Source organism: Acyrthosiphon pisum, chromosome X (assembly GCF_005508785.2).
Source record: "Acyrthosiphon pisum isolate AL4f chromosome X, pea_aphid_22Mar2018_4r6ur, whole genome shotgun sequence".
Classification (NCBI taxonomy): Eukaryota; Metazoa; Arthropoda; class Insecta; order Hemiptera; family Aphididae; genus Acyrthosiphon; species Acyrthosiphon pisum.
Genome location: NC_042493.1, coordinates 87,266,620 through 87,281,615, shown reverse-complemented (window position 1 = coordinate 87,281,615; position 14,996 = coordinate 87,266,620). Strand labels below are relative to the sequence as shown.

The window sequence follows — 14,996 nt, the reverse complement described above, 5'->3', positions numbered from 1 at the left end:
CAATAAGCCGGTTATTACTTGAAGAACAAAAATATAGTTTTTATTAGTATACAATTTGGATACGAATATAAAATATAAAACCGAACCAAATGAAATAATATTTGTCATAAAATAATATTATTATATAATAATAATCGTTTTCTTATCTGGGTATTTATAAACTATGTACCGGCGCACGGCTGTGATAGAAAACCTGTTTTGACCTATGGTGCGGTACTGTCGTTATCGCGCGCGGGGTGATGGTAAATGAACATCTAGTAACAAATGCTGCCGCTGTTTGTGGGCGCAGCACATAACGAGCGTATTTTTTTAACCGAAAAACAGGGTTTCGTAATTCAAATAATACGGCGTTGTAATGCGTTTTACAGTATAAATACCTATTACGAAAATTGTAGAGGAGAATTTTTCCTAGAATCGTAAGAAGCCCGATTTTTGATACCTTGTTCCAATCTTCCAATATCGCATGGTAAATTAACACGTTTTTTTTAACTTTTTATCGATTAATTATTCAACTAATTAATAAAAATATCGAAAATCGGGCTTCTTACAATTGTTAAGAAAGTTCTCCTCTACAATTTTTATAATAGGTATTTTTACTGTAAACCGCTTCAATAAGCCGTATTACTTGAATTACGAAACCATGTTTTTATGCCATATTTCGTCTACTAGTGCGCCCTCTTAAAATTGTATTTCTTTGTTAAGGAAGCGGGTAATGAAACAATTATGTTACTTACCTAATATTGTCATAATATATCTATAAATAACCATAATAATTTATGCAATTAGGTATATGGCTTATGACTTGTGTCAATATTTAATATATATCAACCCTAACTATCACATTACTTTAATATTATATGACAAATGTAACTGTGAGGTTATGGCCTACACAAACTATGTAAGAATAGTTAGTTTTCCTTGATCACAGGTATCCTACACTCAACACAGCATGAGATTAAGTCACGGCCCACTATAAGATATAACATATCCATCATACTTTGTTAATATTATTGTTTGTAAGTCATAAGTAATAAAACATAATGAATATTGATAAATGATTCTGAGTCCTTGTTATTCAAATATAAGATTATATTAGCTACCAAACATTAGTCATGGTAAATTCTTAAGGTCTAACTACCGTTTCTTATATAGTAAAATAGTAAACTTGTTAACTTTGGATATGGATATTAATTCACAGGACAACAAAGATATAGTTTGTTTAAAAGTATTTTAAGATGTTCAGTAAACAATAAAATAATATTTACAGTAAATACTATAAGGAAGGTTTGAGTACCAATTTGTACTTGATAAAATAAAATAAGTAATACAATTTCCTTAAAAATCTATTTAAATGAACACATTAACTATTATTAAATTATTATACACATCTTAATAATAACTTAAGTTCAAAATAATTGGACAACTATAGTTTTTCCATGAGCTGTGCAATGTAATCCATTACTCGTTCATCCTTCAAGATTGTCATGTGGTCAGCTTTTGGAAATACTTGATGGAAAACTTTTTGCTTTTGCATACTTGACCAATAATTGCAACCTTCTAGGCTTCTGGAATTAACTGTGCCATCGCCATAACCATATTGTAACTTAGGATACTTAAGCGGAAATTTTCCTGGTCCAAAAATCATTCTAAAATATGATGAATAAATGTTTAAAAAATACATAAGTATAGACAATAACAACTCAAACTAACTTTTCAACTGTTTGAATTGCACTACCGTGTAAGCAATGGACTTCTACACCAGGTGGTCCAAAATCCATGTACTGCTTAACGTCTAAGTACATATCATAGCCAGTCATGTAGTCTATGCCTCTGTAATGATAACAAATATTTAAGAAAATTAATTTTAATGCTGCGTAAAATCACTTACTCAAAAAATGATTTATAGTTTGTCACTGTAAAGTTTTTTGTATCAGTTTCCACTAATACCTCATCTGACTTCCAAAAATATGGGGATGGTAAAAGCCATGCTAAGCTGGGAGATGTAATTTGTTCAGCTTTTAGAACACTGCCACTAAGTACATAAACTCCTAGGTCATCACCTGTAAATTAATAAATATCTGTTTACTATACAGTATGTCCCACATGTCCCGTATCATCCTTAGTATCTCCATGGAAAATCAATATATTTAAATGCCGTTTTTTTTACAGTAATAAGTATGGAAATTCTGATTGAATAGCATAATATTCAATTTTTTTTTTCAAAAATTCAAAAATTATCAAAACATTTTTTAGGCAAAAAAGTTTTTTAAATTTTCAAGTTAGCCATTTTGTTGATCGTATTTTTTAAAACAGTTAAAACAAAAACAAAAATTATAAAATGTAATGAAAATTGCTTGTTAGAGCTAATTATTATTTTGAATTTCTAAGAATAATAGTTTTGTTACCAATGCATACGGTTAGCATGCTTTAATCAGAAACTGGAACGCTGATATTTTTTATGACAATCTTATCTAATTCTTAGTGAAAGCTTTCAGTTATAAGATTAAAAACTTAAATTTTTAATAACTGATATTTTGTATGTAAAAATTCATAATAATTCCAAAAAAAATAATTGTTTTTTTCATTTTAATAATAAATTATCTATTTAAATCTGACAAAACTAATACATACCTAATTAAAGTTTTGATTTTAATAGAAATAATAAAATAACAATAGCTGTGTCTCAGCACTTACTGAACAGTGAATAGTAAAACTAGTTACGTATTTTTAACTATTTTAATTGTCATGAAGTGAACCTAAGCATGCGAATCATTTTTTTGCTAATGCCCTATGAATAGGTAACAAAATTATTATTCTCAGAAATTCAAAATAATAATTAGCTTTAGCTTTGGCGATTTTCATTAAATTTTAATATTTTTTTTTTTTTTTTGAACTGTTTTAAAAAATACGATCAACAAAATGGCTATTTTGGAAATTTAATAATCTTGTTTGTCTCTAAAAAAAAGTTTGATCATTTTTTAACATTTGAAGAAAAAAATAGAATATTATGCTATCCATTCAGAATTTTCATACTTATTACTGTAAAAAAACGGCATTGATTTTCCACGGTGATACAGGATACGGGACATACTGTATACATGAAATGGTAATATACTATTTTCCTGTTTTCTATTTATTTCTTTCAGCGTACCTACGGTAAAAACTTTCAATGCTTTAACAGCTCCACCCCAAGCACCAGCTAATGAAACCATTGCTCTGACATATTGATCTTTCCACTTCTGCGTTTGAGCTCGCAAAAATTTCAATGTCATACATCCTCCCATGCTGTGTACAATGAACACAACTGGTGTATTATTATTTTGTTGGTATGTTTCTTCAGTTAGTGTCTTTAGTTTCACAAAAAACTCTGTATTTTCATCTATAAAAATGAAAATTATATTAATATGGTAGGAAAAATTGTTTCATATATAATTCTTACTAGGAGCTTTTCTAAAATCATATGGCGCTCCCCGAATAGAAACATCTCGCTCAAGACCAGTGCCTACTAATGTATCACCAACACTCTTAAAGTAAGCGCCAAATGTGGTTAAACTAGGATCAATGTATTCAACAGCAGAAGAATTTCCCCATCCAGGTACTCTTATATCTACACCTGGAGGACTGTGAGTAGTATGGGTAACATTGTCATATATCAGTCTCATATTATCTATCTAGTTATTAAACCAATTTATGAGTTATTAACTTAAAATAACCAAATGAATTACTTTACTTACCAAACAGTCTATTGCATATGGCACTAACAATTCGAGATTCAACCAAATGTTAGAATAATCATTTGTTTTTTTATCACATAAATAATGAACGACACTGGGTTTGTTTAATTTAGCATCAATGCGGCTACCGCCATCACCAGGAACTAAAAATAAACCAATAATAAATTATTTTTTTTTAATTAACTTATTTACTGCATTCCTACACCAATAATAGTCGTCCTTAGAGTAACTCAGAGATTTAGTCAACGCTATTTAGCATCAAATATACATCAAATTAAATAATTTGTTTATTATTTTGTATGTAACACCATAACCATAACTCTACGCCTTGACGTAAATATACGTCATTACTCTACAGGACATACTTTCTAAATTACGTAAATATACGTACATATAGATAGTTCAAGTTACTCTAAAGTCCAAACAATAATTTTTATGACGATTAAAAAATGCTATAAATGAATATAATTAAGTAGGTAGATATTCAATAATATTACAGAAGTAGGTACCTAACTTAAGTCAATTGAAAATATTAAAATCAACAAATTTTTATCTTAAAAAATGTATAGGTAATTATAAATGTTACCGGAATAGATAATTTAGAAATTGTCTTGATTACCTAGTCACTGTTGAAAATGACTGGAAAGGATAGACAATGTTGGATATTTCTACGTTTAATCAACGTTTCCTTATTATATTAGGCAGTGTTATAAATCCGTAATAAACATTGGCGTAACTGGGGGTGGTCTTAGGGGGGGCTTTTTTATCAAAAAAAACAAGTAGTGCTAAAAACGAACATGACCCAAAAAACCTGTCATCTATAGAAGTTTTGTCAGAGACACAATCACTTGAGGTAATATTTCGGATAGTTATTATTTGATATTTCAGTTAAAATTTTGTTTTTTAATTATTAATTATTGAACAGGTTTTTGGTTGTAATAATTCTAATAAAGAAGTTAATCCAAAAGAAGTTACACTATCAACAAAATCGAAAACTGAGCAAATCAATAAAGACATTTATTTAGAGAGTAATAAAGATACTAATGATGTTGTGAACGATTTGGGAAACAAAGAAACTGGTCCTATAAAGCCGATTTTAGATGTAAGTTGTAATAATTTACTAATATTATATTAATTAAAATCATAATATTTGTAATATTATAAAATAAATAGGTATTAGTTAACTATTTAATACACAAAATATTTAAAAGTTAATTAATATTTTAGTACCTAAAATTATTACCTATTTAGACGTATCCTATGACAGTAGCTGGAAAACAAAACAGGTCTTTTAGTGCAAAATATTTAAAAGAATACTCTTGGCTCGAGTACAGCCGAGAAAAAAATGCTGCATTTTGTTTTTGCTGTCGAAATTTTGGATGTGGTGATATTGATCAAGTATTTACAAAAACTGGCTTTACAAATTGGAAAAAGGTACTTAACAAATTTAATGTGTTTATACTTTTATTTTAGTTCTAAAAACTATATATGTATGAACAATAAACATAAATATAAACTGATGTGTATCTAGTATCTAATATTCTAATAACTTATAATTTTACAATAAACTAATATTTTAGATTCTGAGTGGAACGATGAATGTATTGATTTTACAATGATGTGTGTTTTTTTTTATTTTTTTTTTTTGTGTCACCTTTTAGGACAATAAAAATGCTTGGATTTTCTTCAATAGTATCTTTTCTGATAGGAAAGTGAAACTAGTTGGTACTTTAGAGGGTCAAAAGTAAAAATTTCTCAGTAATTTTCAAAAGCGACGTGAAAAACACAAGAAAAATTAAGGAAAAACGGGAATTTTTACTAAAAATCTGTTTTCGAGAAAATCGATTTAGGTTTTTGGTACAACTCTAAAACAAATGACCATAGGTACATAAAATTTTGACTGAATGTTTAAATTAGCATTTGCTATACACCATAAAATTTTTAAAATATTTTGATTTATTTTAAGCTGTTTACGGACATTTTCCGTTTCCATTTTATTTAGTTTTTTTTTCTATAAATATCAATAAAATTTTATTTGTTGGTTAAAAAAGCTTGAAAATGTGTATTACATTGTTACAAAGCTTAATCTTCAAAGACAGATGAAAAATATTAAAAATCTATAGTCACAATTTTTTTTATAAGCATTTAAAGTTCAAATACTGACAAAATACGTAAAAGTGACGAAAATTTGCAAATTGTTTTGAGTTAGAAATTCATGAAAAATTTTCATTTTAAATCTAAGATTTGAAAATATAATACAAGATTCCTCATAAGTTTGTCTACCTTTATCAAAAAAAAGATGTCTACAAAAATGTCAAATTAAATTTTTATAAGCGTTTGAAATTTATATTTTTACAACATTTGATATTCACTCGATTTCTCACGTGACGATTTTCTTATTTTATTGTAATTAAAAAACGAATGACTGTAGATACTTGAAAATTTCACTGAATGTTTATATGATTATTTTCTATATACGATAAAATTTTGAAAATAATTTGAATCTTTTTTTAGCTGTTTACAGACATTGTCAGTTTTCAATTTTTTTAGTTTTTTTTTTCTATAAATATCATTAAAGTTTCTGTTGGGCCTAAAAGTGTAAAAAAATAATACAAAGCTCCTGATATATTGTTACAATAGTAGTTGAAAAACATTAAAAATACATAGGCACAATTTTTTTTTATAAGCATTTAAAGATCGAACTTCGACAAAATTTATCAAATTATAATTGAATAATTATTTGGTAGGTAGTTGAAAATTTATAAAATGTTCAACTTTTATATCTTAGGATTGAAAATTTCAAACAAGATTCCACGTAAGTAGTTAATTCAGTAACCGAAAAATCTTAAATACATAAGCACATATTATTTTTATAGTCATTTTACGTTCAAATTTGGATGAAATTACATATTAAAAAACCTGGAATACCTAACTATTTTAGTTATTTTGTTGTGATTGTATAATATTATTTGTGGGTACTTGAAACTTCTAAAGTATACTATTATGTATCTATGATAGTACCACGATTTTTTGTTGATGTATAACACATTATAAGTACCTAATGGATATTGTGATATGATTAATTTGGAATTTATTATAGATACCTATTATTAGTCAATTTTTTTCTTAATACCATTGATAAGTATATAATATATCTTATACCTAGACTGACATACGGCCTCCGCTCAGAATCTTATACAGAACTAAAAGTAGCAAAAAGGTGTTTGATAAATGCACAAAAAAATTCTGTAGATGGTATAAATGACAAAACAAAATGTCAACTTTTGAAATCAGTTGTGCAACAGGAGGTCTATCCAACTGTTTATAAATTGTTAAAGATTTCATTCGCTATATCCATAAGTTCGGCTACATGCGAGCGGTTGTTTTCATGTATGAGAATAAAAACCTACATTAGATCGACTATGTCTCAAGATAGATTCAGTGATCTGGCTTTAATTAATATAGAAAGTCAACTATCTAACATAATAAAGGAAGATGATATTTTAACAATATTTGCAAAAGTAAAATATATTTTATTATTTACATTTTGTTTTTAATGATGAGTTTACACTTTGATTTTATGGTTTATATTAAATTTTGGTTTTAGAGGACTTTTTGTAACAACTAAATTTCAGTGACGCTCATTAGGGGGATGTGGGGGGGCCGTGCCCTCACATTTTATTTTACACTTTGGTTTTGTAGGACTCTAGCCCCTGTAACTATTAAATCCTAGTTACGCCCATGGTATTAAAACAAATATAAACACCTTTATCGGTGATCGGTTCTAATTGTAGAGCATAGTATGGTCAACCCGGTTTTATGTTATCGTTTTTATTGTTTATAAGTTATAACTTATAGTAAAATAGTCAATAATTGACAAATGTAAAATTATTGTACTATAGGAATTGTTATTAATTCTAAAAAATATGAGTAGAGTATTATTTATGTGTTGAAATATTATTTTTATCAAATATGTTCGGTATTTTAAATTTATTAGTTCACAGACTTCTTGTTATAGAATAGATAAAATATAAACAAGTTTGAAATTGAGAGAAATTGTTTTTTATATAATTACATTTGATTTAAATTGTAGTACCTAAAGGATTAAGAAGTATGCTCATTGCTCAGTGATAAAAGTGCTCATATTTTTTTAAGAAACAATAGTTATTAAAAATATTAATGCAACCAACAATATACTTAAGTTAACATCACATGTTTATATTTTATCTTATATAATGCAGTATGCACAAAAACACAAGTCGATACGCATGCACAAACTAGAACAAAAAAACTGATTTTGTTGAGCATACATCTTATTCCTTATACTATGATTTATTAATTATGTAATATTTAAAATGCATCAGCTAACTAGTAAAGATGTATGGTTTGAATTAAAAAATTATTTAAAAAAAAAATCTTATTAAAACTTTTTTAATCAATTGTAATATAATAATATCTGCAACATAAATAAAAATTAATTCATAATATCATGTAGATAATAAGGAATTCTTGTTAAATACATTTATCATATTATACTATTTATCTGAAAAGTGATATAAATAAATTAGGTACTTAACCTTGATATTAGGCATGATTCTAAAATATAATAATTTTCCAAATCAAATTCAAATTATTTTTAAAGCTAATACTTGAGAATTAATTATTTTATTGTTGTATATTTTAACTTTATTATGTTTGGTTAATAAGTTTGAAATTATGATATACCTTTCCAACAATTAATGTTGTCTATTATATTTTTAATAACATACGATTACAATGGTTAGCTTATTTACCGATCAATTGCATAGGTAATTAATTTAACTACCTATCGTCATTGTTTTTTAAGTGGATAAAATAATGTGATTAGAACAAGAGTTGAATAATGATAAATAATTTAATGATCAATAGCTAAAAAGTTTTAGTTTGTAAAGAGAATGACCTTCAGGTCATAATGATAAATCATAATATAGGTACCTACCTACTTCAATGATATTTGAAAAGCCATAAAACAGTTTTTTTATTTGGTGTCTTAAAAAACATATTACATAAATTGCAAATTAAGAAGAAGAATTATTGGCACAGCCCGGTAAGGACACAAAACATCAAAAGAGACGGTATGAGAATTGAGGACTACCGAGGACTGAGACCGTAGTCAAAGCAGTACGCACAGCAATAGGACAGGTGGAAACACAGAGCCACCGGCACGGTCAACGGTGGCACACAGGCCAAGACTCACCCAAGATGACCGGATATCTGGCGGAAGCGGATGTCGCGGTCAACAGCCACACAACGAAGGCTAAGCCGCTAATGGCCCACATTGTTGTAGTTAGCGTCTGAGGGCGTCGGCGCCCTCCAGGATAGTTCGGACGCGCCTTGGCCCACCGTTCACGACTTCAGCCGTCGCATACACGCATGGCAGTCACTGGTCACAGGCGACACAAACGACGACAGCGATCAAGGATTTCGACCGACCGAGAGTACAGCTGCCGCTTGTGGTGGTGCTGACTGCAGCTGGCTGCTGTTGTTGTTATAGCCCACTATCATCAAACACAATAAACAAATAATTATTTTCTTATCACGCGCACATGCGGCACAGATCCATAGATCCGATTAAATATTAATCTTAAATCACTGCCCGCGAATTTTTCAACACGACGACGAGGAAGGTTAATTAGAGCCGTGTAATATAATATTAATAGGTACCTATTTTAATATCGGAACGACGGCAGCCGTGGTCGCGTGCGACTATAAATAATATTAAAATCAAAACGCTCGATTGTGTGAAATATATAATATTAAACAGGTACAATATCGATCACGGTTATCTGGTTGATTAATCGTCCTTCCATCGAAACTATATAGTATAATAATAATATAGACTATAGTATAATATAATATTGGAATGACTATCGACAGTTAAACTTTTTATTCGGAATAATAAATTCTAATGAAAACGAAAATATCATTATTTTGATTTATAAAGTATAAATTATAAAAAATATTCGTACCTACCTGTTATTTAATTAATTTTACAATTCGTCAATCGACATTAATGCATGTATAAGCGTATGAGGGCGGTGTCTCTTTATCGTTGTATAATTGATATTACGTACTAGAATCCTTATTTTATCTATTTATTAAACGCTGCGAGCGTTGTTGTCCGTATCCCGTGCACGGCGGCGGTTAACAAAGCAATACCTACAACTAATGCAAGGACTTGAATGCCATCAGTCACACACTCACAGACAAAGGCTGATGTGAGGGAGGGGGGGGAAGGTTAGGTGAAGATCACGCCACATGGTTATTGTTATTATTTTCATCGGCGGCGGCATTTCTGCCTAAACTATGGATAGGTAGACAAAGATCAAACAATATTATCAGTTACCTATACGGTTATATTATTGGCTATAGTGGAAATGGAACGATTTCTTAATTCATTCTCGTTGCGACATAGCGTATTAGCGTAACTATTACTACCTAATATATACGATTGAATTATATAGAACTATATTTGTCAGTAATTCAGTGTCAAATACCACAGAATAAAATACTATGAGCTGCTATCATATAGTATATTACACTTACCTATATTGAATTGTTGCGTACAGCCATATGGCATATAGATCAGAAACTTATTCAGAAAATAATATGTCGTTCTGCTTATGTATTATATTATACATTTATTATTCACAAAAAAAAATTATTATTTACCTACCTTTAATATTAAGGCGATCGCAGTACACAACGTATTTGTCATACGTTTTATATCAATATAAGCAGTGGTAAATTACACAATATACGCTTCGCAGTGTCCGTTTTTAATTTTTATTGAATAAATAAATTCTTTGACAAAATATCTAAGCTATTTTGGAAATCGATTATTAATTTTACATTTTAAACAACCTTAAAATTCCGTAAAATAATTAAATTACATTTGCATTCATTTTGGGCATATCAGATTTTAAAGGGGCGCACACGAATTGCGAACCAAATCAGGTAATAAATAACGAACCTTAGTGAATGAATTGCGTAGTTAATTACACTGTTGCCTTTTCACTTACAGTTAATTTTTATACGTAGTTCATAAATAGAGATATGGCCAAACAAAATAATATAAAATTGTAGGTACCTAGGTATATAAGTAATACTGTAATAGTGTAATAGGTATATTAAAATTAAAATTAAAACATAATATCATATACGTTATAAATCGTTACTTATCTCATAATATTTAATGACAAATTCATTTTAAAAAAAAATCGTATAAAAATACAAAATATCAGAAATCAAAATTTAAAGCTAATAATGACTTTTAATGTTTCACTTTTTTCAGTGTTTATTGTAGAAATTATAGTCAGCCGATAGTTGTGCCACATTTTATCTATCTGCTTCGTATACTTTTGTAAATATACAATATTTTTTTAAATTTTCTTTCTCTGATTAGGTCACAAATGTTTAACGCAAAAATATACTAGTATTATTTATTATAGTATAGGTACCTACGACCTACCTAAATAATTTTAACATTTGAAGAAAATCAAAGCAGTTTTACTCTCCCATACGGTGATGACAGACACAAAAAAAAATACACATCACGTAAAATCAATACATTCATAGCTCCGCTCAGAATCTAAAACTAAAAAAATTAAAATTGATAATAGGTATAATTAATAAAATTTTATCAAGTATAAAAAATGATAAAATAAAAATATGGTGTAAACTTCATTCGTGAAAAAGTGTGAGAGTTAGAACCGATAACGGATTACACTCACTAATGTATATACTTAAATTACTATACTTACAAAATTAATATACTAACACAAAGCCCAAAAATATGCATGCCATATAAATTGCCTAATTATTACTCCTTAAAACATGCAATGCTTAGGACGTAGAAAACGCATATTATTATGTTATCTCCGTCTTATTAATGAATAATATATCAACATTTACGTCCAGCAGTTTCAATTTTGTGTTTTTAACTTAAATATTAGAGTGAATTGACCGATTATATCAAACAAATGTAAGAACATTATCTTAATTTTTAAGTGAGTTTTGAGTAGGTATGTAAAATATTAATATTTGAAAATGCACATAAATCACTTAAAAATTACCGTACTATACATTTAAAAAAAAATATGCATAGGTCCACAAAATATTTGTTCCAAAAAATAGTGAACCCAATATCAGTAAGTTGGCAAATATTACCTAATGCAATTTTTATATCTATAATAATTGTATACCTAATCTTATATATTATATAGAAGCTATTGTTGCATAATATATAAACATGAACGTTATTAATATTGAACTTATTAACTAGGTTAAGTAAACATGTATGTAATGTGTAACAAAAGGTAGTATTAAGTTTTAATCAGTAAGTTTTAGTATAGATGTAGCAAAATAGAAACTAGATTAAGCGATGATAATATATAATACCTAATGACATATTATTTAGGTGATCGCTTGATGCGGTCAATGTTGGATAAAACAATAATAGTGTTAAATTATAATTGTGTGTGTTTAATAGTGTCTACCTACGTCGGAAATTCGAAAGCGATCGGCGTTTACCAGGAATTTAAGGAATTTAGTAAATTTGAGGGCACGCAAAACATTAAAATATTTATATTATATATATATATATATTTATTTATTTATAATAAATAACATTACAATGTTATATAAATATCTATAGATAAAATTGAATAATCATTATTAACCGATAAATAGCCGTATACTCATAATATTATGTACCCCTTTTCATAATTTATAATAGGACGCTTAAAATAAAAAAAAAATTGGCATGTAGTGTCAAAATATTTGCCACCCCTGACGTATACACTGCAATATATAAAAAATAACAAATAAACTGCAGTTGTATATATATATATCTAAGTAGTAAATACTTGCATACAACTACTTATAAGAAACCTTGTTTAAAATTTTCAAACTTAAACTATAAAAATTTAACATTTTATTAATTTTAAAGTATAAGACACTTTGCATAGTATGATCGTAATCAATAATCATGGACAACACCAACAATTTATACTGTCAAAAACAAAATTATAAAAAAAAATCATCGACATTTTCTGAAAATTATGACTTACCATGTCTCTGGAGCCGCCCCTAATCATGATTTTAATAAATTTTGTCAATGTATAAAATTTAAATGGTCATGAAAAAAATCATGCAAACGGATCTTTGGTATTAGATTCTGGGCAGAGCGATGAATGTATTGATTTTACAATGATGTGTATATTTTTTGTCCGTCATTACATTTTAGGACTGTAAAAATGCTTCGATAATCATTTAAATTTAAAATCTTGACAAAATGCGTAATAATCAGCAAATTATTTCGAGTTAGAAATTCATAAAAATTTTTCTTTTTAAATCAAAGATTTTAAATTTAAAATGTAATACAAAATTTCTCATGTTTATCTACCTCGAAAAAAAAAATGTCTACAAGAAAGTCAAATTACATTTTTATGAGCGTTTGTAGTTCATATTTTTACAAGATTGGATTTTCACTCGATTTCTCATGTGGCGATTTTCTAATTTTGCTGTAATTCAAAAACGAATAACTTTAGATTCATAAAAATGTGACCGAATGTTTATAATTTAATTTAAATTTTATACACCATAAAATCTTGAAAATATTGTGACTCGTTTTGAGCTGTTTACGGACAATTTTAAATTAAATTTTTATATTTTTTTTCTATAAATATCAGTAAAATTTTATTTGTTGGGTCAAAAAGCGTGAACATTTAGTACAAGGCTCCTGATATATACCAAACACTTTTTTATTGACAATAATTTTAAAAAAAACTAATAAAAATCGAAAATGTATATAAAGTATAAATAGCTAAGAATCAAAATATTTTGGAAATATTGTGTAAATTTTATAGAAAAGGCTAATGTGAAACAAAAATGTATCTACAGTTGTTTTTTGTTACACAAAATAAACAAAATCGATTTTGTTAAAAACTAACTAGTTTTACATATTATAAATGATGTTATTTTTAAAAACTTTTGGGAATATTAAAATCATGGAAAATATTTATAAATATAAATTATATTTTTTAAAATAATAATCCTATGTCCTTATTAGTACTAATTTATACCTAATTATATTTATATTTATACTAATTATATTCATACCATTGTCATGAAGCAAAAATAATGTTATAGCAACATAACAAACAGAACAACTACATAAGAAACATTACATCATAACATTATACAATGTGCAATACCCTTTTTCAATGATATATATTTTTTGGACCCCTAATTTTGTGAAATTGTAATGGTTGCCGATGGCCAAGATAACTGGATAAGTTATAATAGAACGACGATACAAATTTCAAATGTGTTCTGCTAAAAAACAGGTTACAGTATGTCAACAATGTATTGACACTAGCCATGGGTGCCTGTTTACTCATGATAACACCGAGTTGATATCAAAAACGTTAATTTGCAAAAATAATTATATTTAATTCACTTTTTAGATGTAAATGTATATTTTTTTTCTTAATAATAATTTTTTTTTTTAACAACTATAACAGTGAATTAATGTAATTTGTATACCTTTTTATTTACTAGGTACAGTCTTAGGTAATAACATAACGTAAATTACAAATTCCTCTAATAAAATTACTTTTGCAGAAATGCTGTAGCATTTTCATATTTTATTTCAATTGACGCAATTGTAACTAAATTACTTTTTAAAAGTAATTTTTATGGAATTATGTGTTATTTCCCTTGTTATCAAAATAAATTATGAATGTAAAATGTATGATGGACAAAAAATAGAGGGTTCTATCTAGAGGCTATACCGTTATTAAAAATCAATTTAATTTATTTACTATTCTGGTAACCAACAATATTATTAAAGAACCCAGGAATTAATACTTATACATTTTGTTCATGTATAACATTAAGTGATTAACAATGTACCTAAATCATTAATGTTATACCTAAACTCCTATATAATTTTTATAACAGTATACCTAATACTTATTAGTTGTTATGTAATAATTTTGCAATTAATTTTAAAAAAAAGTACATTATTTATGACGTCCCTACTTTTGAATGAAAAATGAATGCAATGTGATAAAAAATATTTAACTGTACAAGTAAATTTTATTACTTTTTCAAAAGTAATTCAACCAACACTGACAAAGTAATACGGTATAAATTAGTAAAGTTGATAATTGATTTTTTCAAAGTTATTCTCATTAAAATATATGCTGTATCAAACTA

The 14,996-nt window shown here is 27.3% G+C and overlaps 2 protein-coding genes across 3 annotated transcripts in view; both read right to left on the bottom strand.

Annotated features, from left to right (window-relative positions):
• The window catches only part of Ctsk1 (cathepsin K-1), a gene marked incomplete at its 3' end in the record, with an annotated part of 32,139 nt that overhangs the window by 10,168 nt on the left and 6,975 nt on the right, over positions 1-14,996 (bottom strand). The window contains 1 exon segment of the mRNA NM_001135939.1: positions 932-952. Coding sequence (NP_001129411.1) covers positions 932-952 — 21 coding nt within the window.
• LOC100164923 (group XV phospholipase A2) lies at positions 1,069-9,945 on the bottom strand. 2 transcript variants are annotated; one of them, XM_003243690.4, is made up of 8 exons: positions 9,747-9,945; positions 8,971-9,271; positions 3,735-3,877; positions 3,440-3,671; positions 3,152-3,379; positions 1,889-2,060; positions 1,711-1,830; positions 1,069-1,646 (listed from the first exon to the last, which is right to left on the bottom strand). In XM_003243690.4, exons 2-8 carry the CDS (start codon positions 9,050-9,052, stop codon positions 1,424-1,426), a joined length of 1,200 nt encoding a protein of 399 aa, XP_003243738.1. In that variant the 5' UTR covers positions 9,053-9,271; positions 9,747-9,945; the 3' UTR covers positions 1,069-1,423. The 2 variants fall into 2 exon arrangements, with proteins under 2 accessions (XP_003243738.1, XP_008181879.1); XM_008183657.3 differs by lacking the exon at positions 9,747-9,945 and adding an exon at positions 9,438-9,588.